Below are 26,913 nucleotides of genomic sequence, written 5' to 3'. Positions count from 1 at the left end.
TGGGGAAACAAACAATAATTTATTTTAGGCCTTATATACTTGTTTGTAATGATGACAAAGTTTCCTTCATTTGATTGATTGAAAGCTGTGAATTTAGTGTCTTGACTTTTTTAAAAGGAAAAGAATAAAAGTTAATTTGTTGGAAAATGTGACTTCTCAAGCATAAAAGAATACTTTTTGCTTTTAAAGGCTGGAATGAAAATAAAAATTAAAAGTAAAAAACAAACTTTTATAAAATCTTGATTATAAATACATTTTGATTTAAATGCAACATTTGGCACAATATCATTGGCATAAAAATAATATGATGAGTAACAAAAATAAAAAAATAATGTTAGCATAGCTTCCACAAATCTACTTTAGAAATCTTTCAAAGCTAGCTTCCATAGAAATCTGTAGAGATACACAAAGGTTGCTTCAACAGAAATCTGAAAGATCATTGAATGCTAGCCTCTACAGGTATTTGAAATCTGAAAGTCCTTCAAGGATTGCTGAATTCTAGCCTCCAAAGAAATCTTTAGAAATATTTGGATGCTAGCTTTGATTGAAATCTGTAGAAAATATTGAAAGCTAATTAATAACTTCTACAGTAATTACTAGAAATTATTGTTGAATGTCAACTTCCACATAAATCTGTAGATATCATCGAAATAATATACTGTGGATTCATTATTATTAGTTGGAAATCAATTTTTGTGGATTTCGTGGGTAAAGGTGAACCACGAATTTCAATGTTCAAAGAAATATAAATCTATAGGCATGTGTTCACAAACCCACATAATATCAAATATCAACCGAAAAATAATATTCCCTCAATCTACAAAAATTGGTATTCTCGAAAATATAAATGAATTCACAGTAGTTTCCACAGAAGTCTTAAGAGCTCCATGAATTCTAGCTTCCACAAAATTCAATAAAGTTGGTGGAATTTCTTGATTACACAGAAATCCTTAGAGAATTTCAAATGCTAGCTTCCACAGAAATCTGAAGAAATCAACAAGTCTACTCCTGCATCATTTAAAGCTTCTTTTAAAGTATTTTTTTCCTGTTTGAGTTTTATACTTTCAGTTTTATATTTCTGAACTTCGTCTTTTAATTTCTTTAGTTCGCTCCTTGATCCTTGTGAATCTGATTTTAACTTTTTTACATCTGCCTTCAGAGTTGTGTTATCAGATTTCAGTTTTTGATTTTCCGTTGTTAATTTTTCTTCCGCCTTTTTTGATTTTTTGTTTTCTTTCCGTAAAAGTGTTATTTCTGTTTTAACCTCAATCATCCTTCTCTCTATTAAAGCAGGTAGAGTTTCATCTTGGCAAGATTCACTTGATAGTCCCAAAGTATCACAACACTTTTCTCGTAATTGGTCAATTATTTCAATAGCTTTTTCAATCAAAACCTCTTGATTGGCCTCTAGTTTATTCTTAGCAGAAGATCCTCCAAGTAATGGAATCAAATGATTGGTTATAACATCCTTAAGAGGTTGATCTATTTTATTTGAGGGGCTACTTGAGGGTGATGTACGTAATTCTTGAAGAAGAAATGGTAAAATGGTTTCCCTGACTATCTTGTCTATGTAATCTTTGTCCCGAAGAAATTCACCATTTTGTTTCATTCTGTCATCGATAGCATCGAGTATTCTTTTTTGATCTAAAATAAGTATAAAATCCAACCTATAATTGATCTGAAATAAGTAAATCCAACCTATAATTGCCGAGACTTTTAATAATTTATCAAACAAAAAGCAAAAAATAATTGTCTCTCTTCACAAGATATATAGCAGAGACAATGTTGTAGTTCTTCTCTCTGAATATGCACCGTTAGCCACTAGTCCCATACCCCAGACTTGTACAACAAATTTTCGAGCGAATAAGTATTTGCAAAACTTTCTTTAGACAAATAAGGAAGATATAAGGATATTGTTCTTCAGACTAGTAGTTGGGAAAGATTTTGGTGCAGACTAGCAATTTTCAAAACTAAGATAAAAACTACAGGCCACTGTGTTTGTATTTAAATGTTAATCTGGTGATTTTGAAAGGAAGGAAATGATTGAATTTTAAAATAAAATATGAAATATAGCTCTTATATAAAGCAATCAGAATTAGAAAAAAAGAATAGACATATTAACAAATATACATAAGCAAATAGAGAAAAATTACAGCATATTCTGACATGAAGAAAACTAAAAAATCTGAGTTATCTCCCCTTACAAATTCATATTTTAAATTTTAATTGTGTTTTTATGTATAAAAAATTAGCTACAATAAGATAAAATAACATGATAATTTTTCATTTCAATGAAAATGATCACAAATAAATTTCATTTCCTTTATTGGCTAATTTCAAATAAAAATCTGAACCAATCATTGCAGTCATTACTCACGGTCAATTCATAAATTATTGTGAGTAGATATTATTGTGATTTTTGAAGAATGAACAAAAAAGGATGTTTTATAAATGCAGTTTTCAAAAAGCTCCATTCAAATGTATGTATCAGATAGCAGAATGTTAGTTCTTATATAGCAAGACTGAAGAAGTCGTATTTTTCACATTGATAAAAACTGTGCAATAATTGCTGAATTTACAGTACAATTCAAGATGTAGTTATATACGTAGTCCCATAAGACCTTCAATTAGTAAAGGTTAATATCATCAGCCCTGGGTATAAATCATAACTTAATAAACACAGCAAAATTTTCTTGAAGAAATGTCTATTATTTGAGTGGATGTAACTCAAATGAAGAAGTTTATATTAGCATATCTAATAATAACTGTGTTAAGAATTGGCAAAACTTTCCATTTAAAAGACTCTTGTCCCATCAAATGCAGAACCTGCCAATTGTGATTATTGTTACTATTTCCTCTGACATGAATATGCATGAAATAATTACCACTGGACATAAAGCATGAAAAAATCAATCAATCAATCATTTGAAAGTACCATAGCTGATAGCTAGCTGCATCATTTGGTCTCTGGTGGATTGTCGTCTCACTGGCAATCATACCATATCTCATTATTATATATTGGTTGCATATTAATTATTCCAATTTTAGAAGTATCTTAAATTATAAACTACATTTAACATTGTATAAAAAATATTTCTTAGTTCATGACATACCTGCCAACTTTCACGATTTAGGCGTGTACTACACGATTTTGACCCTTTGTCACGATTGCACGATCGTGTTCCTGAAAAACCCTCTAAAACACGATTTGGTGAAAATTTACACGAAAAATATTGTTGTTCCCGATTTTGAACTGTGTCCAATGGAGAAAAATCGTGTTCAGCCAATCAAATTGTGCGTTTCTCATGATCAAATTAATCAGCCAATCAAAAACGTTTTCTCTCAAGATTGTTTTAACATGCTAGATATTGAACTTGTGTTGTATTCCTCTGTTTGTTGGTCAGAATTGTAAAAACGTGAACATGGCAAATGATTTTTCAACTGCAAGGAGGTTCTTACACTGAATAAGAATAAAAGCATGGCTGATTGACAAACTTCAATGATGCAGAACTACCATGAATATAATAAATAGTAGTTTATTCACTAATTTATTGACATAACATGTACACTTACTGTAACATAATTTTATTTATGTATTCAATCATTTAAAGGATAATGTACTCTTCATTATTTTCCACATGGACCCCCCCCCCCCCCCCCCCACATCAACATGAGGAATCCCTTAAATGAGGGACAACCCTTAGTCAAGGGGTTACTCTTGTAAAAATTAAATAGGAAAATGTAGATTTGTTAACTTAAAAATGGGAAATTCTGACATTATATTTGGAACAGCTTTTCTAAATGAAGAGTCCTATTATTTTGAATAATAAAGAAGATATAAGGCCAAGAACATATCAAAATTCTTGGACATGTGTTGACCATATAATACCAGATAGACAATGATAGATCATAAGCTGTACAGTTCTTTGGGAAAAGTTTCTTCAAATAATATGAATGCTCATTTGTACTTAAAAAGTGGTTTTTAATGTCCTAACATTGAGGGGGGATCCCTATGTGTTGTTCCCAACCTGATAAAAGTCCTTCTTTGTGTATAATTTTAAATTGGAAAAGTCAACAACTATTTAGTATCCTTACACATGAAAATAATTCCTGGTCTTACAGCTACATGTTCATATTTTCTGCTGATATAATAACTAGAATCATGCAAATAAACTTAAAAAAAGGGATGTAAGCTCATCTTACAAATCATGCAAAAATGACACTTTTTCGCGCAAAATAGTCGTCGCAAAGAATTTTAAACTTTGAAATTGTTGTCGCGCGCTAAAACCCCCATGGGCATTTTCAAAAGTTGGCAGGTATGGTTCATGATCTCATAACACTTCATTAGTAACATACATTCCTGAGCCTGTAATTCATCTTCTAATCTCTCTTTTATCCAGTTATAGTCGGTTTCTAGGACATCTATAAATTTACGGAAGGCCCTGGGACCTCGTCGAGGTAGAATATCTAGTAATGTTATAACTTTATCTTGTCTTGTTCTTTGGTTCTGAAATGAAAGAAAGTTACATTAGTAATAGACACATGTTTTAAGATTTCCCGTGAAACTTATGGTTTTACCCTTGTCCATCTGTACCTCCTTCTGTAACGTATTTCACGAAATTGGTTTCCATTCTCAAACTTTTGTTTGCCCAACCAAATGTTATGAAACTTATATTGAACAATGGTTATGCTTATTACCACAAAACACAAGTCTTCTTATACTGTTTTAGAGTGTTTTCCCTTTACAAATAGAAAAATTGCTGAATTTCACACTTCTGTTCTCTAACTGAAGTTTACCTCAACCACATGTTATGACTCTTATACACAATGCTTATTACCACAATATACAGATCAAGTTTGAATTTTGGTGGCATCACCTTTACCATACGAGATTTATGCACCTTTACAATGAAAATATTACTGAATTTTTCCTATCCGTTCTCTAACTTTAGTTTGCCTCAATCAAATGTAACGAATCGTACACAATGCTTATTACCACTAAATGCTGGTCAAGTTTGAATTTTGGTGGCATCACTTATACCTTTACCATTCTAGATTGATGGCCCCTTTTCAAAGGAAAAATTGCTTTTTCTTTTCATTCTATTTTTGAACTTAGTTTATTTCATCTAAATACATGTATTATGAATCTCATACAAAATGCTTATTAACTCAAAACACAAATCAAAATCTACCTCAACTCTGTCTTTTTGGTCCTCTGTTATTATCCTAGAACAGAACAGTAGCGATAGAAATGACATGGTAGGATCTAGATCTTCCAGTAAACAATTACGACAGTTCTGTAACGTGACTTTCTCAATTTGGTTCATGTCTTCTGTATGTAGAAGCATTACTGGTTTGATTAAATCTGTGATCTACATCAGCTTGTAGAACTGTAAAAGATCATAATAACAGTTAATTCCTTACCACTGTTATACCATATAGCGGGTTATTTTCAGGGGTGAAAAATTTTGCGATTTTCATTTAATTAATGTATACAAAAAATTTTTTGGTGGTTATTATTTTTTTGCAGATCGATTTAAAACTTTATCAATACCTTTGCATAGGCTGTTTTAAATTGGCGGAATTTATTTTGACGATTTTTTTCTATCAGTGAAAAGCCCCCGCTATACGGTATATGAAATCAGGAGATATATGGTATGATTTGCAATGAGACAATTATCAAACAAATGATGTAGATGTTAGCAACTTTAAGTCACTTATTTAACAGCCTTCAATAATGAGCAAAATATATACAACACATCATGAAATGTGACAAAGTTTAAATATTAAGAATTATTCAAAAACTGAGAATTAAAGGACAGATGAAACAGTGTTCAAAAAGTAAAAACAGAAGCTTGTTATTGGCTTTTTGTTGTTTCCAGAATTCTTATTTTTTTGGTTATAGTTTAGGTCCATCCATCTGTTTGTCCTTCATCAACATGTTGATCAGTAACCTCAAAAACACTTGAACGAAAATTTCATAAGATTTTAGTGAATTGTTTATATCTATTGATGTAACTTCTCTTTGGATTTTCATATCTTTTAGAATTTACATTGTCAAGTTATGAGATTTTATTCATAAAAAAGGGGGTATTTTCTAGTTTTTGGTGAACAACTCAATAATGCTTTGAGCTGTTTTTATGAAATTTTGGTGACTTATTTTGTTATATCTATTCGAATAAGCGTCCTTTAGTTATGTATAAATTTGTGATATGACATTGATATTTGCAACTTCATTTGTTGAAAAAGTGACAGGCGTATCATGTGCTTATGGCACAGCTCTTTTATTATAATGATTCAGACAAAGATATTGTCTTGCTATAATATCTTCTAGAAATAGAAGTCAGATACTGATATGATGTTATGAGATGCAGACAAAATGTAATAAGATGCACAGTATCTCAGTAACAGAGTTCTTCTCTTATATGTCCAGGTTTAGTTTTACATGACCTTGTTGACTGTACAATATGTAGTGGCCAAATTCTTGTAGCCACCCCACTCCTTCATGATATAAATAATATATTAAAAAGGGACAACGACAATGAAATACCGCTTGTGATATTTTCACATTTCAGTTAAAATGACACATACACAAATAAAAGCACACACAAACACCATCGTTAGAAATTTGCTAAGTTTAAACATAGGGATTTGAAAGCAGAGGAAGACAGTTTTCTTACCTTTTTGTTTTCAAGGTGTCATTATATTTGTGAATTTTTTCAAACTTATAAAACCTGCAGTACTGTATGAAAAATCAATGGTAAACAATATTTAAATGTATCAATATTTATAATCTGCATTCTTAAAGGCCAAGCAAAAATTAAATTATTTGTCAGTTCTTAATTTAAATCCTTTTGCCATATAGTAATCTGTTGAAAGTTTAAGTATATTTTTTCAGAATTGAAATTAATTAAGTTGTTATAGTTTTCAAGTGCCCCTGATCTTGGGATACACATTGTAAATAAAGTGTTATATCAGCATGTATGAATGAAAGCATTCTCCGTAAAAAAAGTGGGTGTAAGTATTACTATAAATTCAAAACTTAGCTTCTCAGACTCAGGAACTAAATAATTTCACTAGATAACAGATCTTGGCTGTGTAAGCCAGTAAATTGAAGTTACTTATTCACAATATGTGATGGACCTTAACTTGCAGACTTTAAAAGGCTGAAGAATATTTGAACTCTACAAATATATTTTAGACTCTAGAAATAGAATTTATTGATAGAATGAATTATATTTTATTGAAATTTGTTTCATTTCTTAGTAAAAAGTCCCCATCAAAATTCTATGTATGACCATATAATAGTCTTTGAATGGCCTAATACAACAAAGGTAGTGTTTTAAATCAGATTTATAAGGTTCCAGATTTACTTAGTTAACTACAGATGAATTGTAAATCTCTTTAAAAGACCATAAAGAACATAGATTGTTTTATAAAAGCCGTGGACACACTTTGTCTGCAATAGTTTGACAGATTATGTGTTGATTATGGGTATTGAAGTGAGGACCATCACTTTGTTGAGGAGTACATGTATTAGGTGTCATATGTTTTAGCATCAATAATGAAATACATAGAAGTATATGGTCTTTTTCGTATAGAATTTGCATAAGATGCAACGCAGATTAAACCATTATTGTATTAACCATTGGAATACTGTATAGCTATTGTATGTATAAGATGACTTAAATGAGTCATTTCAAAAGAAACCAAAAATAACGCATTTGCAAGTTATTTTCCAAAGAAATCTTGAGAGAAAAAATACCTATAAACTAACCTTAGTGTTGATAAAAATAAATAAGTTAACCACAAAAATAATGTCAAAGTCATGTCACATGGCAATAGTTTGAAAAACATTTTTCATGGTCAACTGATGTAGAATACAAGTATATAAAAATAAAAAAGGTATGGTAAGATTGCCAATGTCTAAGACAACTCTCCACCATACATCTAAATGATATAAAAGTTAAGCAACTTTTGTAGGTCACAATGCAGTATTTAATACTGAGCAAAACCCATACAACATGTTCTATATGTGTTAAGGGACCAGTTGAAGCACTCCTCAAGGGACAGGATTTTCTAGCTGCATTGAAGACCCATTGGTGGCCTTTGGCTGTTATATGCTCTTTGATCGAGTTGTTGTCTCTTTGATACATTCCCCATTTCCATTTTCAACTTTATGATCATTTTCTGTACAAAAATATTAACATACTATTATGGCAAATGTATTACTTACCAAAGTGACTATTTTTCAAGATGAAATTAAATCCAGGTAAGCTTAACAGACTATTTTTGCACCCTTGCAATTTATCAAATGTTTTTGTTTGGACCCATCAAATTGATCATATGTTTGTTTTTTGTTTAAAATGTTAAATAATATTTGGTGTATTATATTTCATTACCCTGTGAAGGCCTTGATGGGTTCTATTTTGATTTATAAAGAATTAAATAACAGATATTAAATCAATACATTGTAACTGTTTGTAACTAGATAAATCTGACTTGCTAACCTTCTTAAGATGACACTTTAAAAATGTCTTTGTATGTGCATGGAGTCATTACGATTTATGATAACATTGGCGCAATAAAATATATGATATATACAAATTTATTAATTGAAACTTTTGTAAAAATGTTAATTAAGGATGAATTGACAAATTTAAAGTTGGTTAAATAATTTTGTCTTTGTATGGTTTTATTTTAAGTAGGGTATTAGAATTATTTAATGACATAATTGCTAAATACTTAATTTGTAAGCTTTCAACATGGACTCACTTGTCTATTGTTTCTTAATCTACCTGTTTACTGCTTGTCTTATCTATATTTTTATGATGCATTGACTTTAATGTAGCTTCATGTTCAAGAAAGCTTAGTTATTTTTTATACCCAACTTAACACTTACCCTGCTGAATTGTTTTCAGAAAATGTCTAATTTTCATTTATTTGCAAAAATATGCAAATTATTTGCAAATGAGCTTAACCCTGCTACTGAAGCATATAGATTCCTTTAATTCTAAGGTAGGGGATCAAGGGGCAGTTGGTCAGGTTGAGGGGGCTGGAATTTGCTCCAAAGTTAGTCATCAGGTGCAAAAAGTGTCAATTTTTACAATTTTTCGTCCTATTTCTTGACCCCGAAGACCCAGGGGTGTTGGTAAAGGTATCCAGCTGTGGTCTGAATGTAGAGTGGACCCCATTTAACAAATTGACTCAAACGGTGGTTAGGTGGGAGTGAATCTGATTTTTCGTTCAGCAGTCTAAAGAAGGTCATTTTAGACCAATAATACTGAATTTCATGATTTTTTCCATTTTTAACCGGATTTTTGTGACAAAAATGTCGGTTATTGATTTGGGGATGTACGGCGGGCGGGCGGGCGGTCAGGCGGACGGGCGGCAATCAAATGTTGTCCGTGCATTAACTCATGAACCGTTCAACCAAAGCTTTTAAAATTTTAATATGTTGTTACTGACAACTAAATGAAGGTCAAGTTCAATAATGGTGATTTTGACTTTTACCGTTCAGGAGTTATGGTTCTTGAAAGATTGAAAAATGGAGTTTCCAGTCGTGTCCGTGCATTTACGCATGAACTGTTCTACCTAAGCTTCCCAAATTTTAATATGTTGTTACTGATGACAAATTGGAGGTCAAGTTCAATAATGGCGATCTTGACTTTTACCGTTCAGGAGTTATGGTTCTTGAAAGATTGAAAAATGGAGTTTCCAGTCGTGTCCGTGCATTTTCTCATGAACCATTCAACCAAAGCTTTTGAAATTTTTATATGTTGTTATTGATGGCAAATTAGAGGTCAAGTTCAATAATGACGATTTTGACTTTTACCGTTCAGGAGTTATGGTTCTTGAAAGATTGTGAAATGGCGTTTCCATTCACATTGTTGCATTTACTCATGAACCATTCAATCTTGAAGCTTTTCAAATTTTAAGATGTTGATACTGATGACAAAATGGAGGTCAAATTTCATATTGACGATTTTCACTTTCACCATTCATCAGTAATGGTTCTTGTGATATTGCCAGGACACAAATAAATATTAATAAATCCGGTTTGCTGTCGTTGTGACATCCTCTTGTTTTTACTTCAACTGGACATATTTTCTATGCATATTTCAATAACAACTACGATCAGTAACATTTTATAGCTGACTATGCGGTATGGGCTTTGCTCATTGTTGAAGGCTGTACGGTGACATATAGCTGATAATGTCTGTATCATTTTGGTCTTTTGTGGATAGTTGTCTCATTGGCAATCATACCACATCTTCTTTTTTTATATTGTATGTCTGTTGGTTTGCACAATTTTTGCAAGTTTTAGACGTCTGAACTTCCTGTGTTGAACACACCAAAGGGATTTAGCCCACCCCATCAGCAAGTCCACAGTTTTATCGGATTGTAATTTTACAAGTTTGTATTTGAGCTCAAAATGCAATTTATACATGAGAAACATGGCAATAGATATTCTCAGATTGAGGGAAGATGCATGCATAAATTTCAAAATAAGTATCATACAGTTGACTTTTAAAAGTATGGAGAACTTATATATTGTAGCCAAATAATAGTTGTTTGTGTAAGCCCGTCATGTCAGTGATTTTGCTAGGGCTTGTCACTTTCGTAATTTACAAAAGGGTTTTCGCATTGACGAAAGTACTGCAAATCAATTTCGTCACTTAAATTTTGAAATTGTAAAAATATTTTCGCATTAAAATAAATCTGCCGGTCTTTATGTTTGTGACAAGTTTATGACCCCCAGGTAATTAACATTTTCAACAGGTGTTACAAGTTTGTGATTACAACTAATCCGCTTATTGCCATCAGATGGGTCACTCATCCGTTAATTATTAATAAACCTCATAATTGACCATCATAGTTATTTCCCCAGGAATATCAGTCAATTTCAACAACCAGGTGTATAGTTTCTTCATTTGATGAAATTGTTACCCCTGAACAGTTCGCATTTGAATTTCAATATTTCTCAAACGATCACAATTTCAAGTTCTTTTGTCGTTATGATTCACCATTTGAACGCATTTTCGTCATAATTAATATAAATTGCCATCAAAAACTTTCAACAATTTTCATTTAAAATATAGAACTTTATTCAAAATGTTCAGAGAAGTCTTCACGAGTAAACAGATGCTTCCTGTCCTGTGGGCTAAGCATGCATGAAAGTATTCCTATTTATAGACCCTGATTAAAACAGATTAAAATGTAAAATACAAAATCTTTTAGAATCAATTAAACTAATTATTTAAATATATATCTTTTACTAAAAGAAGTTCAACCAAAAAATGATAATTTTCTGATGAATCCTGACTCGTTTTGAATTTATCATCCACGTGGCACTTCCCGTTTTCATTTCATTTTAAAACCGAAAGTTGTAAACATGATCTATTCTTGATTTGTTAACAACCTTCTTTCAGTGGTTATACTCGTTCCAAATGGATTTTATACAGTTCCAACTTTATAGAAATGATTTCCAAATATTGATTTAGACATTTTATAAGGATAATGGTTATGCAGTGATATAATCATTGCAAGTAAATTTCTGCTGTGATTCCTTGTTTGACCTTGTTTAATAAAAAATGAATCCAACTTTTGGTGATCAGGAATGTCCTCTGGAACAAACTGAAGAGAAATTGTGAACTAAGTTTCAACATCCCTTGTCAGAATCTTTCATAATAAGGGCCAATACAGTCAAATCATACAATACTGATTGCCAATCATGCCCAAGTCGTTTAAAATCTGACAAAGTCAAAGATGAAGGCAAACTAGTAATATAAATCATTGGACCCTTGCTGTTACAAAAAAAATAGGTTGATTTTCATAGCGTGCAAAAGTGACTAAAGCCAGAGGCGGATTTAGTAGGGGGAGCCCTCTTTTCTGGGAAAAATTTGGTTGATTATATAGGGAATCACTAAGGCATGACCAGAGCGGGCCCCCTCTTAGGCAGTCAACGGGCCCCCACTTATGAAAATTTTGGGATCCAACACTGAAAGCCCTCAAAATGACAGCATGTTAAGGGTTAATATTTCTGTCTCAGTTTACAGTAGGATGATGTATTAACTCAGTGCAAGACAAAAAAGGTAACTGTAACCAACATTCTCTTCTTCAAAGATTGTGTTAAGAAGGTAATTTAAGTTCCCATAAGCATGAACCAACAATTAAGGAATTAATTTTGATAAATGAATATTTAGTATTGAAAGTGTTACACAGAATGATGTATTTAACCCTGTAATAGAAGATAACTTATATATTTTATTCCATGTAATAAAATAAAATTTATAAAGAAAAAAATTGGCATACATAAGAAATCAATCTTTTAGGAATATTGATAGTTGTTATCCATTCAGTTAATGTGTTTGAGCTTTTGATTTTGCCATTTGATTAGGGACTTTTTGTTCTTTTTTTTTTAAATTTCCACACTCAGGATTATAAACATTTTGATTTTCACATAGTTATTTCAGTACTTTCCCAAATACTAAAGTTTTTAAAGTTTTTTCTGACGTCAGCTTTTGATACATGTACTGCATCGAATGTTTTGAACTTGCAAGATTGCTATACCTCTTTAGTGTTACTACGATTTAGTTTTATTTAATAGTATGTAATAATAGGTATTTCAGTTCTTCTGATTTTTCTTGAAGTCATTGTGACGTCAGCTTTTAAGACACTGTTGGATACATGCACTGCATTGAATGTTTTGAACTTGCAAGATTGATATACCTCTTAAATGTTACTACGATTTAGGTATTTAACAGAGAGGTTAGTAAAATGTAAAGTGTTTAAAAAGAGATAATAAAGCTATACTGGATTAAATAGCACCAGTCCTTACATGGAAATATGCAAATAATTTATTGTTTTTATGAGGCAATTACAACACTAAATAAAAGAATATGAAGATTATTTAAAAGTTGTAAATCTGCTTTTATGTGTTTATACAACTGCCTAGTTATAAATTTTATAATGGATTTGAAGAGTTTGAAATATCCTTTGTTAAAACTTACTAAGATATAAAAATATATATATTAGAAATGTCAACTGAGAGAAGAATTGTGTTTCAAGTACTCATGGGATTTGCCAAGCCATACTGGAGTACTCGCTCGAAAAGAATATCTACAAAATTGGAAAACATTATATGTATTTTACACTTTGATGGTTCTGATTAGTTGAGTATCATCTTGGTATTTTAATATGATGGTATTACTGTCAGAGCAACACTCAAGTACTTGTTAACCCGAATAGTCGGATAAAACTGTTTTATTTTAAGGGGTGGGCTTCCTTTTGATGTCTTTCACACGAGGTCTAAAACTCCCCCAAAAAGTGTAAACCTGCTGACATATAACTACTGATAGTGCTTGTTTTTGAAATATGCCTAGGATACAACTATTTCTGATTGCAGGTCCTCTTGAAATCAAAAATCGGAAAAATCTGGTAATTTCTAATTTTTTGTCCAAATGACCTTCTTTAGACTGCTGTACTCAGATCAGTCACTCCAACCTAAGAACTGTTGTGGTAAATATGTTGACTGGGGTCCTTTCTACATGCAGATTGACTACAGATGGATCCATCAATTTGCATTCCTCGGTTTTCCAGGTCAAGAAAAAAGACGAAAAATCGTCAAAATTAACACTTTTTGCATCTGATGACCAACTTTTGTAATCGGTAATCAAATGACTGCAATTGACCTTAAATTTTCCAAATATGTCTTATATAGTTTTTTTTTTCAACTTTCCATTTGATGTTTTAGCTAGTTTTCATGTCTATCCTGTTTCCGTATTATAAATTGAAATTTGATCAAGATCTTATATGTTGTCCATCCGGTTTCTATTATTAACTTTTTTTGTTTTGTAAGCTTTAATTGAAAAGTGCATTTAAAGCCAATTTATTTAAAAGAGCCTTATCCACAAGTTTTGACTGAAATTAATACGTTATCTATAGTTTGTGGAAAGTGTGTGAATTAATGTTTGAAAGGTAACTGACAGGCAGTTTTATTGAAGTGATCCCTGGGCTGATTTTAAATGAACACTTTAGTATGCTAAATATCTGTTTGATAGGGAAAGATTAGTAGACAATCAGACAAAATTGGGATATTAATGATTTATTTGTTGGTTTAAGTAAAATGAGATTAAAATTGTAAATAAAACAAAGTTTATCACTTGCCTTTTGTATACTGAAGATTTCTTAACAGCATCATTTTTGAAGTTATATAATGTTTGAAATTATTTTGCTACATATTGACAACCTTTAAGTCGCACTTTTAACAATTATGTTCTATTGCTTACATGGGTTATGTACAAATTATAAAAAGCTGTCAATTATGGTAGTTCGCTTCTCAGTTTCAAAGTAATGAACTTTTTAAAACACTAGTTTATATTGATAGGGGATTAATAAAGAAATTAATAGAGCAAAAAAAATATATAGGTCACCGTGCTTGTTTTCGAGATATTAGCCATTGAAATTTTGGCGGGAAAATATTCTCTCTAGACTTTTCATAGCTTTAGTATTGACAAGGTGAAGTTCTCAAAAACTGTTAAAAAGTAATTAAAATTTTATAAGACTTTTACAGATGGCTTATTATTATACATGTAAAAGATTTACAAAAAGAAAATTGGGGGTCACCGGGAAAATTTTTGCAAGGCATTCAAATGGATAAAACCAGAGGATTCCGAAAATCTTACAAAATATCCAAAACATGACAAGCCAGCTCCTTATATGGCATCTTGTAGTTTTATATATTTCGGAGTTAAGTATGACATCTATCATCACTGAACTAGTACACGATTTTGTTTGGTGGCCTGTTGAAGCCCGCCTCCAGGTGCAGGATTATATCACTGTATTGAAGACCCATTGGTGTCCTTTTGCAGTTTTCTGCTCTTTTGTTAGGTTATAATTGTCTCTTTGACGCATTCCCCAATTCCGTTCTCAATTTCATTACATCATATTTGGCTAATACTTAAGGGACGACATCAAAAGTTCAATGTAGAATAAAAAACTTAATTCACATAATTTTTTCACTGACACCCCCACCCCCCTCTTCACTTAATTAGGGAAAAATTGATTTACCAATAGGGATATATGTAAAAATCGATTTTAGATAAACAAAACTATCTGATTTAAGTTTTTTTTATCCTACATCGATCTTTTGATGTCGTCCCTAAGTATAAAGATAAGATAATATATGCATGATAATGTTGATTCCCAAAGGTTATGGATACGCAGTGTAGTAGCAAACAACTTTTATTCTCTATGTCTGTGTCTATGAAATTTTATTGCTTTTTCCTGATGTATAAGAAATATGAATGAAAAGGTCACATCAGTCCTTTAAACTTTTTATGGGTTATGGCAGTTTTCTGCCACATTCCCCATTTCCATTCTCAATTTTATTACATCATATTCGGCTAATACTAGTAAAATAAGATAATATATACCGTACATGATGTACAACTGTTGTACATAAAATTTCTGATGCTGGTATAAACAAAATTCCGTTGTAATTCGTTATTTCAGTACACCTTATTGCTATTTGTCGGCCATTACTGTAAATTACAAAAGATCCCGTAATTTTTATTACGTTATAATAAAAAATATTTGATGCCACAATGGAAAAGTGATAATGTTGTATGATGTCAAAAATTCAAGCGGGACAAATTATTAGGTCAAGAGGGACAGATATCCAAATAACGATAAGGTGTAAAGAACTGAATATTCCTCATTATTAGTACAAATGAACCCTTAAATATTTTTTTTAAGTAGTAGCAATTATTTTAGCAACATTGAGAAGGACTTATTTGTCCAATTTCTGCAGCTTTGGTGCCTACATTTAGAATTTTATGTCATTTTCTGTCGGTCTTGCTTTTTTTCCTGTTTGTGTGCAAATATTGTTTAGCTTGGAATTACTTTGAGTTAAAGAAGTTACATATATTAATTTTTTGGAGAAAGTGTTTTTACAATATTGTTTAAGATGCAATATTTTTAATGAATTTGAAATACTCTACTTGGGGTATGAATATGAATCAAGATGAACCATTTGAAATATTGGCAAACATTGCATTTTATTTAACGATGAAATTTACATAAAATATTTTATAGTACCTTTATATTATAAATAGTATAGTACTGACAGCTGAAAATAATCTACCAGTATATAGAATGTTGCCAAATATAGATTTTGGGAGAATACTATCAGGATTTAAACCTTGCATGGTCATTTTTCACCAGTTTTGTTTTGGTTATAGAGTTTTGTTTACTGATAAGGGAATTGTTTGATATATTTATAGGTTTATTTGTATTTGTATTGAATTGAGTATTTAATAAATACATATGGTAGAGTTATGAAATATCCAGGCCATTTTTTGTCAGATATGTTTTTACCATTGGGTATTTACCTTTCAGTTTAAACTTTAGTATAGACACTTTTTCCCCATGTTTTGGGATTACCGTAGAGCATTTCTGTCAATGAAAGTGAATAAAAAAAACAGCAAATTATAAATTCTTTTTTGGGCCTGGAAAATTGTAATAAGTGCAGTTTTACTATTCAACAAAGAGAGAACAGATATACATGACAAATCTATATTGTATTGTAGTATGTTTAGGTTTGAGAAGCAAAATCAAAATGCAAGGTCAAGTGGTATAGAAAAGAGAACTAAAATGTATATGCATATGTTATTTCCCTCATTTTCCATCCAAATCACAATTTGTAATAGTAAACTATTATACGTCAAAGTACGATATTCAACCGGACTTGGCTCACATCGTACAGCAAGCTTAAAAGGACCCCAAAAATGACTAATGTAAAACCATTCAAATGGGGAATTGAGAAACACTCATGAACCACATCAACAAACAACAACTACTGAACAATAGATTCCTGACTTCGGACAGACTCAAACAAATGCAATGGGTTTGAACGTTTTAATAGGTACCAATCTTCACCCTTATCTGAAACAATAGTTTATTAATATGCCTCCATTATATGTACCTTAGTTTGAGTGATGTGTAGCTCCAACAGTTTTCTCTCTGCTTTATTCAATTTTGCCAAGTGATTTCAAACCGACTGAAGATGTGCATCTCATTTTAATTGAGATTGTAACATTCTACTACAACATAGATATAAGAAAATGTTGTATGAGAGGCAATGAGACAACTCTCAAAGTACAGTCTTCAATGCAGAGCCTTGGCCCACACCAAAAAGCAATATTCATATTTAAAGAGCCCCCAAAGATGACTTGTGTAAAACAAACGGGAAATTCGTTTTTTAATCAATAAAAAAGGTGTATGAAATAAGTTCCTTGATGGATTACTTTTGTCTCATTGTTGAAGGCAATACAGTTTTTCTTACATCTACTTCATTTAAACTTTGGTGGATTAAAGTTGTCCCATTTGCAGTCATATACCACATCTCTTTATTTGTTTATTTGTTTATAAAGAACTGAAATCATTTTTTCAAAACAAGATTTATAGTTTAAAAGCAATACATACAACAATGCTATAATAAATAACAATTTCACATAAATAACAATTGATTTTTTACCTTGATTGTAATATTGGTCTATATGTATTATGAGAGTTTTGTTAATGTTGAAGAGGGGTAGAAGATTTTTGTCTTGATCGATTCATTTAAGAGGGTAGTAAGGTCCTTTTACATCAGGCGTCAAACAGTCATTTTCTTCTACCGTTGGCGTCAAATTGGTTAAAATTTTGTTGTGATACATCAAAATATCCTTATCATGAATTGTCAGAGGTCTTAAATAATTATCATTACCGTCATTTTTAGAAAAAAATTAACGTGATTCGTTAAAATCAGTCCATGTTTTTATCTTCTAAAAGAAAGTGTACATTTTATCGTCATACTCAAAAGATTATTGTTAACATCATTTGGCAAGACTTTTTACCGTTATTCGTCATGAAGGTACCCCCATTATGACCCTCATATAATGGGATATTTTGTCTGGGTGGTTGATGCATGCTGGGAGATTTTTAATTAAAAAATTTTTTATGCATGATTGAATAGTAGAAAATTTTGTCTTTATGTTTGAGGCATATTTGGAGATGTATTATCGTTATGTTTAGCATGATTGAAAAACAGAACACAGTTTATTGCAAATTTATATGTAATTCTCATGCACTGGACAGAATATTTCATAATGTTTCACTATCTTTTTTCGTCCTTTTCTTCTTTTATACTGATTATGAAATAGGTAGGATCTATATAGTACACCTATTAGGAGCTTTTGTTGGTGTGCTTGAAGAGTAATTGAAGTTTCAAAAAATTTACACAGATAATGATTATTCCCAAAGCTTATGTATACGCAGTGCAGTAGAAAACAACTTTTATCTTCTGTATGTTTGTGTCTATAAAATTTTATTGCTCTTTCCTGAGGTATAAGAAATGTGAATGAAAAGGTCAAATCTCTTTTGAACTTTTTATGGGTTATTATAAACATTGTATCACTTTCTGTTTTATATCTCGATTCTGATTGGGTAGAAAATGACTTAATGTGAGGTATTTAACTTTTCAATGATTTGATTGGATTGTGAAGGATTCAGACAAGGGCTTTAAGGCCATGGCTATAAGCATTCAGTTCTGAAAACCATGTTAGATTTCCAAATTGCACCACTGAAATTGTTAAGACGATGATGGAAATTAGTTAGACGACAGATTATCTTATTTCTTTTACAGATTAACACCCGTTTTGTTCTGTTGGACAGAGGAGCTTTTTTGTACAAGAACAAACTGTCACAGTCATAGGAATATTTTGAATAAATCCTCACTGCTTTTATAGAATCTAATGCATTTTGGATAAAGTTTTCACATCTATATCTTAAGATTTTATGTATTGAGAGCTCTTTGATGGTATATAGCCATGGTTGTATTTCACAAAAGACGAAAAGAAATTGTGGTCTCTTTCTAGAAACAGAATATCATATAAAAAATTCTTTTGTTATTTAACAATGTCAGTAAATATTCCCATCTTTAAGTTTTAGTCTAAACAAGTTATTTATTTACAAATCAATTATTTTCAGCTTCGATATGTTTTCTTTCTATTAGGAGATCTAAACTTTGAAAGAGTAGGTCTTGAATTTTTAGGGATACTTTGTGATCTACGAGGTGAATTACGTTTTAGATCGTCCTGCATTTTAACAGTCGCATCCGCAAGGTCATTGTTTTGCTCTTTTAGAGCATGCACCATTTGTTGAAGGTTTAACAATGTCTTTTCTTTTTCCAAATGCTGAATGTGAAGTCTTTGTAATCGTTCTATCTCCTTTTTAAGTTCGTGTTTTTCGGATTGTAAATTTTTTATTTGACGGTCCTTAACCTCAAGTTCTACATCTTTGTATGAGTTTGTTTGTTTTAATTTTTGCTGAGCAGAAGACAAATCATAATTTTCCGACACCATAAGTTCGTTTTCTTGAGAAAGCTTTTTTATATCTTTTTTAAGCTTTTTCTTTTCAGAAAGAATATGTTCAACTTGAAATGCTAAAGATAGGTTGTCACTGTTTTCACCAAACAACGATATACACTTTTTAACCTCACTTTCAAGTTTGTGATGTTGTTCCACTAAATGATGAATACATTCCTCCAAATCTTTTATTGTTGATTTACCGTTGATAAATCCTCCGTCCATTGTTTCACGAGGATTAATGAACCCTACACGTCTTTCAAGTTTTCTACACGTATCTTGTAACCAGCGCTGAACTTCGTCATTTAGACGCCTGTGGTCACGGACTTCACATACTTTTTGATGTGACTGTTTTTGAACCTCTTTAATTTGTTCCGTTATGAAAGTTTCGATTGCTTGTTTGTCTGATTGGCAAAGTTTTCGACTTAAACTAAATTGCTGTGTCATAAAATTCCCAATTTTTTTCTTAACACCATTAAAACCATTGAGAGTTATAGCTGAATCTGTTAAATCTTTTGGTGAAGCTACAAAAGAAATTATATCAAGTTATAAAAATAATGAGAAATGGGAAACATTTTTGTTTCGGGGCCAGCGGAACCACACCTTTGGGTGCCTGAGCTTCTTGCTGCATTGAAGACCAATTCATGGTCTTTAGCTGTTTCATGCTCTTTTGTTGGGCTATTGTCTCATTGACACATTCCCCATTTCCATTCTCAATTTTATAAGATAAGTCAATGTGAAAAATCGGATTTGACCAAAAAATTTACATGATTCAGAAAAATTATAAGTTGCTCTAATAGTGTCCATCAAAAAATTGTTGTTTACAAATATTCCCAAGAAAAAAACAAAAAACATTTAGATATAAGTGAAGGCAACCAACAATGATATTCTAGGTGACTTGATTGAAAAATCAGGAGATGTAATTTTTTTGCCACTAAGACAATCAACACTTTATAATAAGCTTCAAAGCTCCTTGCATGACAAAATGAAACTATTGAAATGAGGAAAGTTACAACTGATTTTATAACGAAAAACAAATATAGCAGCAAACCATCAACAATTGAATTACAAGCTCTGGTCTTCAAGACATGCATACATAAAATGTTATAGAGTTCTCTGTGCATTCAATGCTCACTATATTATTGTAATCTTCAGAACAACAAGAAGTACAGAGTTAACAATTAAAAAAAAAAACGTTCAGAAGAATTGAAGTAATCTTTCTTTTAAAGTTCTTTGATTGAACAGTTGATTCTTCACAAATTAAAAGATCTTTCTTACGTTGTAACAGATATTATTCAATTTTTTGGACCAACCAGCTTTCGATTGAACTTCAGAATGTGTCTGCTCTTTTAAACATCCAGTGAAAAATATTTGATGCATGTTCAGATCCAAGTGTTATACATGAATTAAAAAGATGTCTACCAATTTAATGTAACAGACTATAGTCTGTATATTATCAGAATATAGCCATTGGATTTCCTATAGATAACTTTAACTTTGATGAAATATGTTTTGGATCTTCTCTCCTGATAGTGCAAACAAAAGCATTGTACAGAACGATTGCATGTTATGAAGTAAGATTTTTAAACTTTGAAAAATTTAATTTTAAAAATCCTGTTATCAAAATTTGACTTTTAAACCCCTTTAGTTAGTACATGTGTATATCTATGCTAGATCTTTCTACAGATATTACTAGAAATAGTTGTGTGCACTGAATGACAACAATATTTAGTTTTATGATTTTAAACTTGATGAATAATATGGAGAATTGACTTAAATGCTATGGGGAAGAATATGACTAATGACTTACTGTAAATTAAAAAATTATTGTGTGCATTTATTATTGCGATTTTGTCAATTAAGTCTAAAATGCAATTTTAATTTTTGAAATATTGAGAAAAGTCTTGTTTATTTCATATCATATCATAATTCAAATTTCAAAATGCGAGTTTAAATTAACTGTCGCAGTTTTCACAGTTATGTAAGATGCAGGTCTCCATATTGCCCTAATTCTATGATGAACAACACTAATACTGTATGATAACTGTAAAATGTCTTGGGCTTACATCTTTAATTTAAGAGAGACAATTTCTTCATAAATCAACCAAATTGATGTTGTTTATGTATTCCTTTTCTTTTAATTGTAGTAAAAGTTATCTAGCTCATGATTTAGTAAAAATTTAAGAAACATCTACTATTTCTTAAAATTGTTGTAAAAGTTATCACCTCCCATTTTATGGAATTTTGAGTTATCTCCCATTTCTTTTAATTGTAGTAAAAGTTATCTAGCTCATGATTTAGTGAAAATTTAAGAAACATCTACTATTTCTTAAAATTGTTGTAAAAGTTATCACCTCCCATTTTATGGAATTTTGAGTTATCTCCCATTTCTTGTAATTGTTGTAAAATATACCTCCTATATTTCAGGTAATTGTTGCATAAGTTATCTCCCATTTAGTGGGCTTCTAAGGCTAAATATAGAACATAGGGTGAAAATGCAGTTTTTGGTTTATATCTCTAAAACTAAAGCTTTTAGAGCAAATCTGACAGGGTGAAAATGTCTATCAGGTTAACATTCATCTGCACTGAAATTGTGAGACGAATAAAACAATCTGTTGTTGGATTGCTGACCCTGAATTAGTAATTTTAAGAAAATTTGGCAGTTTTTTTGGTTATTTAATCTCAAATATTATTATAGTTTTTAATAATTTATAGTATATGATACTATTTATTATGACTTTAACCTTATTTTACCTGGTTTTCTAAACAACAGTAAATGCAGGTGAACCTGACAGGCTCTTGAGAGTCTCTAGTTCAGATTCTTAATAGCTTGCTGTTCGGTGTGAGCTAAGACTCGGTGTTGAAGGTCGTACATTGACATATAAATGTTTACTTTTACATATTGTGACTTGGATGGAGATATGTCTCATTGGCACTCATACCACATCTTCTATATATAAATATAATGTAAAATTTAGATATTTTGCTATTTCAAAAATATTATTATTTTAGTTTTACTTTGGTGTAAACTAAAACATGTATAATACAACATGAATATATATCGAAAAAAAATCACAACAATCCAACAGCTAATATAAAAAAGAAGATGTGGTATGATTGCCAATGAGACAACTGTCCACAAGAGAGCAAAATGACACAGACATTAACAACTATAGGTCACCGTACGGCCTTCAACAATGAGCAAAACCCATACCGCATAGTCAGCTATAAAAGGCCCGGATATGACAATGTAAAACAATTCAAACGAGAAAACTAATGGCCTTATATATTTATGTACAAAAAATGAACATAAAACAAATATGTAACACATAAACAAACAACAACCACTGAATTACTACGTTGTTGTATAAAATTAACATTCAATAGTAAAGGGAATTCAGTTACCTGGTTCAGTTTGTGAAACAGATCTTGACACTGATTGGTTAATTTGAGTTGTTGCCACAGGAACCATTTCAACATCTTTTGGTAGTTTGCTATTAATTCCATTGGTCTGATTTGTTTGAAGATTGATAGACGATGCCACCATTGTGATCTCCTTTTGTGGTATTTTAGCCACTTCCTGTTCTAAGTCTGATTTAAGTTTTGAGGCCAACCAGTGATACTCTTGGTCAATCATTTTCAGGAATTTATTGAATGCCTCTGGGCCTCTTGTTGGTAAAAGTTCTAACATTTTATATGTCTGAGCTTTAATTCCTGGTTGTGACTGCAATAAAAGTCAAAGATAAAATAGAATAGTAAAAAAATAAATTCAAAACTAATCTAGCTTTTGTTCTAGATGTTCCGCAGGCAACCATTATCATAGGACTACTACACATTTATAATTCTTTTTATATCAAGATACCTTGTAGTTAGTAATGATTTTCTTTCCAATATTAGAACTGATGAAAGCATTTGTCATTTTGATATGTGTACTGTAAATACAGACATTTTTGTGTGCATTTATTATTGCAAATTTGTCATTTTAAGCTAAAATGCGATTTTAATTTTTGTGGTATATTGAGAAAAATCCTGTTTAATTCATTTTAAGAGTTTCAAAATGTAAATTTAAATTATTGCAAATATAATGTATAAAAACACTAAATTCTGAATTTACAGTATAATACTTTAATCTGTGAAACTGAGAAAGCAGCCTCAATAGCAAAGTTAACTATAAATCATTGAGAATCTTTCATATTGAAACAAACTTGATGTTCAAATAGAATAGAACTATTGATAGTCTTAATCTGTGGTACACCATACTCACTTTTATTTTAGCTATTTTAGCTCTATTGACTTAAAAAAAAAAGGGGGATAGTGTGATGATTTTTTTTTTAGACATTTTTAAAGACACAGCATTCAAGAATATAAATATTTTATTGTCTTAATTGCCTGCAGTGATTAAAGTCATAAATAGATGATTGTTTGAGTGTTGTAGTTACAGAGAAAACTTGATATAAAAGAGGGGCAAAGACACCAGAAGACATTAAAACACATAGATCGAAAATAAACTGACAACACCATGGCTAAAAAAGAAAAAAGACAAACAGACAAACAATAGTCCACAAGACAGCAACATAGAAAACTAAAGACAAAGCAACACGTACCCCACAAAATACTGGGGGTAATCTCAGGTGCTCCAGAAGGGTAAGCAAATCTTTCTCCATCATTGATCATGGTATAACAAACCAGTAAATAGTATTTTTTGGTAGGTCACATTCATGAAAAGGGAAAGGGATGGTAGTTACGACATTGTATTTCTACATAAAATCTTACCCTGATTATCTCTATCAGATTTGTGTCAAATAGTTTCTGTTGGTAACAAATGCCTAAAAAATCTTCTGTTGTCACTATATCCCGCGCTAACTCCATGTGATTGTTTTGTAGAACCGTACGCTGAGCGGCATCCATTATTCAGGTGTCGAAGTTGAAAAAATTCTCAGAACTTAATGTATTAACTAAGATATGTGTCCTAGATTTTCTTTATTTCCCAGTTAGAATCAATTTTTCAACAGTTTGTCTTTTAACAGCTTTCAGTATTCAAAGTAGATTATGTTTTGTTTTATTCTTGTTTCACTATAAAACATCCATTCATTTAGTCATTTTGAACAGATTTGATAATTCACAAATAACACATATAAATTCCTTATAACTTATATATTTAATTCGGATATATTATCATTATGAACTTATAAAATAATACTTCATTATTCATTTGACCCTGCGAAGATTATTAATTTTGCTTATGTCAGTTTTCCTCACAAAAATGATTTCCACTTGTTCGCAAAGATTATGAAATCTACAAAGTTCCTTGTATAAATTTTTTGGCATTAAATCAGGCCCAATTATATATATGTATAATTAAACACATATTTGAGCGTTACACAGTTAGCGAATGTATTCCAAACTAAAAATTCCATTCACACAATATAAAATACGCAGAATGATCAAAACAACTTCCAATTGCAGTTTTAAAGTGCAAAGTATACCACAACTGTTACAGAAATTCTAAATGTTATGGCTTGTTCAAATAAGTTTTAAACTATCATTTGTAAATATTACTCCAAACCTTGATTTTTATCTTCGTGAACAAGATATTTACCCTACAAATAATAAATCGTCCTTCACAAACATTATAAATTATACTTGGCAATAGTTGGTCACTTGTGGAGTTTTAAACGCTATGAAATATCTTATCTGTATGTACATAAAGAATTATATATGTTCCCTTTGACCCCTCTCCCCTGATAAGGTCATTTTTTGCTTCTTTTTAAATATTTAAATATCCAAATGGTAATTGTATATTTAACATGTGAATTTGAACAAGTCACGTAATTCAATGAGAATACACTAGATATGGTAGATAATGTATTGTTTTATGGAGATAAGGCCTAATAAAAAAATTACTTGTCTTTCGGCTAACCCTACCATGCCCTAACTCATAGTGCTTATACCTTTTTAAGATTTTTCTTTGTAATTTAAAAAAAAAGCACTATTAAAATCGCACTATGTCTCCTGTATAAAACCAGTCAAAAACTTAAAAAAAAACAACATTTGCCTTAATAAACATATCTACCCTATCTACCCTAATGGTTTTTTTCTGCATGTCAGTGGAAATTTAACACAGTTATTATTTTCTTAGTCCTAATTAACTTGTTGTGACAAGAAATATACTTTTAAGACATGACTAGTAATAATAAAAACTAAAATAGTAGTGAAGTAATTGATATTTCAAAATAAGATTTTAGTCAGACTTATTTATGCAAAGTGTCTGCTTCCTTCTGACTATCTATTGATCAGTTAAATCTATGATGATTATCCAATGCTTATTACAATAAGTTATGAAGTACTTTATTAATTATGAATTGTAAATTGGTAAAAAAAAATTAAGCATTTATGTAAAATTAAATTCCTATTTTCACAAACTGATTTTATAAAAACTAAACTAACTGCTAACTGATTCAATTGCCAGGCAGTTTTCCTGTTGAAGATGTGCTTTCTGTATGGGTCCTGAGATTGCCCAGCCACTATAAACTGGATGCGATGATGTGTGTTGAAAAAGGAGTTTAACAACCACTCATTATAAGTCAACAGCCTGGATTCTTACCTATGGCATTGGGCACATCCAATTGAATTTCTTATTTAAGTTTTATGAAACAAAGCTGTTTAGTTTATAAATTAACTACCTGGTATGTTAAAAAATACAGTAATTATACTTAAAGATTATGTTTTTAATGTTTTTGAAGCAATCCATTTGTCTCAGCCTTTCTTTAATGGAGCATGGAATATTAAAATCTTGATTTTGTCTGTCCATCTTTCCAATATTATAAGCACTTACATATCTATAGCTCTCAACAGATTAAGTGTACATGTCAAAAGATATCATCCTTTTATAGCTGACTATACTGTATGGGTTTGTTTCATTGTTGAAGGCCATACAGATGCCTATTATTGCTTACTGTGGATTTATTTATTTTCGTGGATTGAGAAAAATTTACATGTTCGTGGATATTTAATTTCTTGGTTTTGTCAAAATCTGCATACAAGCCTAAAGAAAATTCGGTGTTCGTTGAACATTTAATTTCGTGGTTCACCTGTTCCCTCGAAATCCACGAAAATTGGTATCCAACGAATAATAATGAATCCACAGTACATCCACTTCCTGTTAACTTGGTGGATAGTGATCTCATTGGCAGTCAAACTTTTATATCAGCGATTGAAAATTAAAGCTCAGATCAAGTGATCATTTTGGTTCTTCTTCAAAAATTGCAATAATGAATGCACACAATAGATTCTGAATTAACACTATACCCAAAAAAAAGGGTTATCTCCTATTCATACTAAGGAATGACCAATCATTTTTCATTTCAATTAATTTGAAATGTAGAAATTTATGCAAAATCTAAAGCAATATCTTGACTACAGTATTGTTTCCATTGGCATTTCTTTCTGCATTAATGATAAAAAAAAAATGCCAATTTTTCTATCTGGAAACAAAAGAAAAGAG

At 30.9% G+C, this 26,913-nt stretch overlaps 3 protein-coding genes across 5 annotated transcripts in view; 1 reads left to right on the top strand and 2 right to left on the bottom strand.

Moving 5' to 3' along the window:
• LOC139498011 (uncharacterized) overlaps positions 1-26,913 on the top strand; it is a 156,895-nt gene that overhangs the window by 32,817 nt on the left and 97,165 nt on the right. The gene's annotated exons all lie outside the window — the stretch shown is intronic.
• Positions 240-8,368, bottom strand: LOC139497968 (uncharacterized protein MCAP_0864-like). 2 transcript variants are annotated; one of them, XM_071286225.1, is made up of 4 exons: positions 8,237-8,368; positions 5,193-5,390; positions 4,357-4,507; positions 240-1,644 (listed from the first exon to the last, which is right to left on the bottom strand). In XM_071286225.1, the coding sequence occupies exons 2-4, from the start codon at positions 5,346-5,348 to the stop codon at positions 968-970; spliced, it is 984 nt and encodes a 327-aa protein (XP_071142326.1). In that variant the 5' UTR covers positions 5,349-5,390; positions 8,237-8,368; the 3' UTR covers positions 240-967. The 2 variants fall into 2 exon arrangements, with proteins under 2 accessions (XP_071142326.1, XP_071142325.1); XM_071286224.1 differs by lacking the exon at positions 8,237-8,368 and adding an exon at positions 6,681-6,766.
• LOC139497967 (uncharacterized) lies at positions 17,587-25,161 on the bottom strand. The gene is made up of 3 exons (XM_071286222.1): positions 24,183-25,161; positions 22,815-23,133; positions 17,587-19,933 (listed from the first exon to the last, which is right to left on the bottom strand). Exons 1-3 carry the CDS (start codon positions 24,315-24,317, stop codon positions 19,029-19,031), a joined length of 1,359 nt encoding a protein of 452 aa, XP_071142323.1. The 5' UTR covers positions 24,318-25,161; the 3' UTR covers positions 17,587-19,028.

This window comes from Mytilus edulis, chromosome 12 (assembly GCF_963676685.1).
Source record: "Mytilus edulis chromosome 12, xbMytEdul2.2, whole genome shotgun sequence".
Classification (NCBI taxonomy): domain Eukaryota; kingdom Metazoa; phylum Mollusca; class Bivalvia; order Mytilida; family Mytilidae; genus Mytilus; species Mytilus edulis.
The sequence above is the reverse complement of the archived record's forward strand: the minus strand, read 5'-3'. Positions and strand labels throughout refer to the sequence as shown.

Bases quoted from the DNA above. Each gene is read 5' to 3' on its own strand.
- LOC139497968 (XM_071286225.1), bottom strand. From the start codon at position 5,348: ATGCTTCTACATACAGAAGACATGAACCAAATTGAGAAAGTCACGTTA. The intron at 4,508-5,192 runs GTAGATTTTGAT...CTTTCATTTCAG, and splicing joins ACCAAAAAGACAGAGTTGAG to AACCAAAGAACAAGACAAGA. The intron at 1,645-4,356 runs GTATGTTACTAA...TACTTATTTTAG, and splicing joins TGAATTACAGGCTCAGGAAT to ATCAAAAAAGAATACTCGAT.
- LOC139497967 (XM_071286222.1), bottom strand. From the start codon at position 24,317: ATGGATGCCGCTCAGCGTACGGTTCTACAAAACAATCACATGGAGTTA. The intron at 23,134-24,182 runs GTAAGATTTTAT...CTTTTATTGCAG, and splicing joins ATCTGATAGAGATAATCAGG to TCACAACCAGGAATTAAAGC. The intron at 19,934-22,814 runs GTAACTGAATTC...TTTCTTTTGTAG, and splicing joins TGTTTCACAAACTGAACCAG to CTTCACCAAAAGATTTAACA.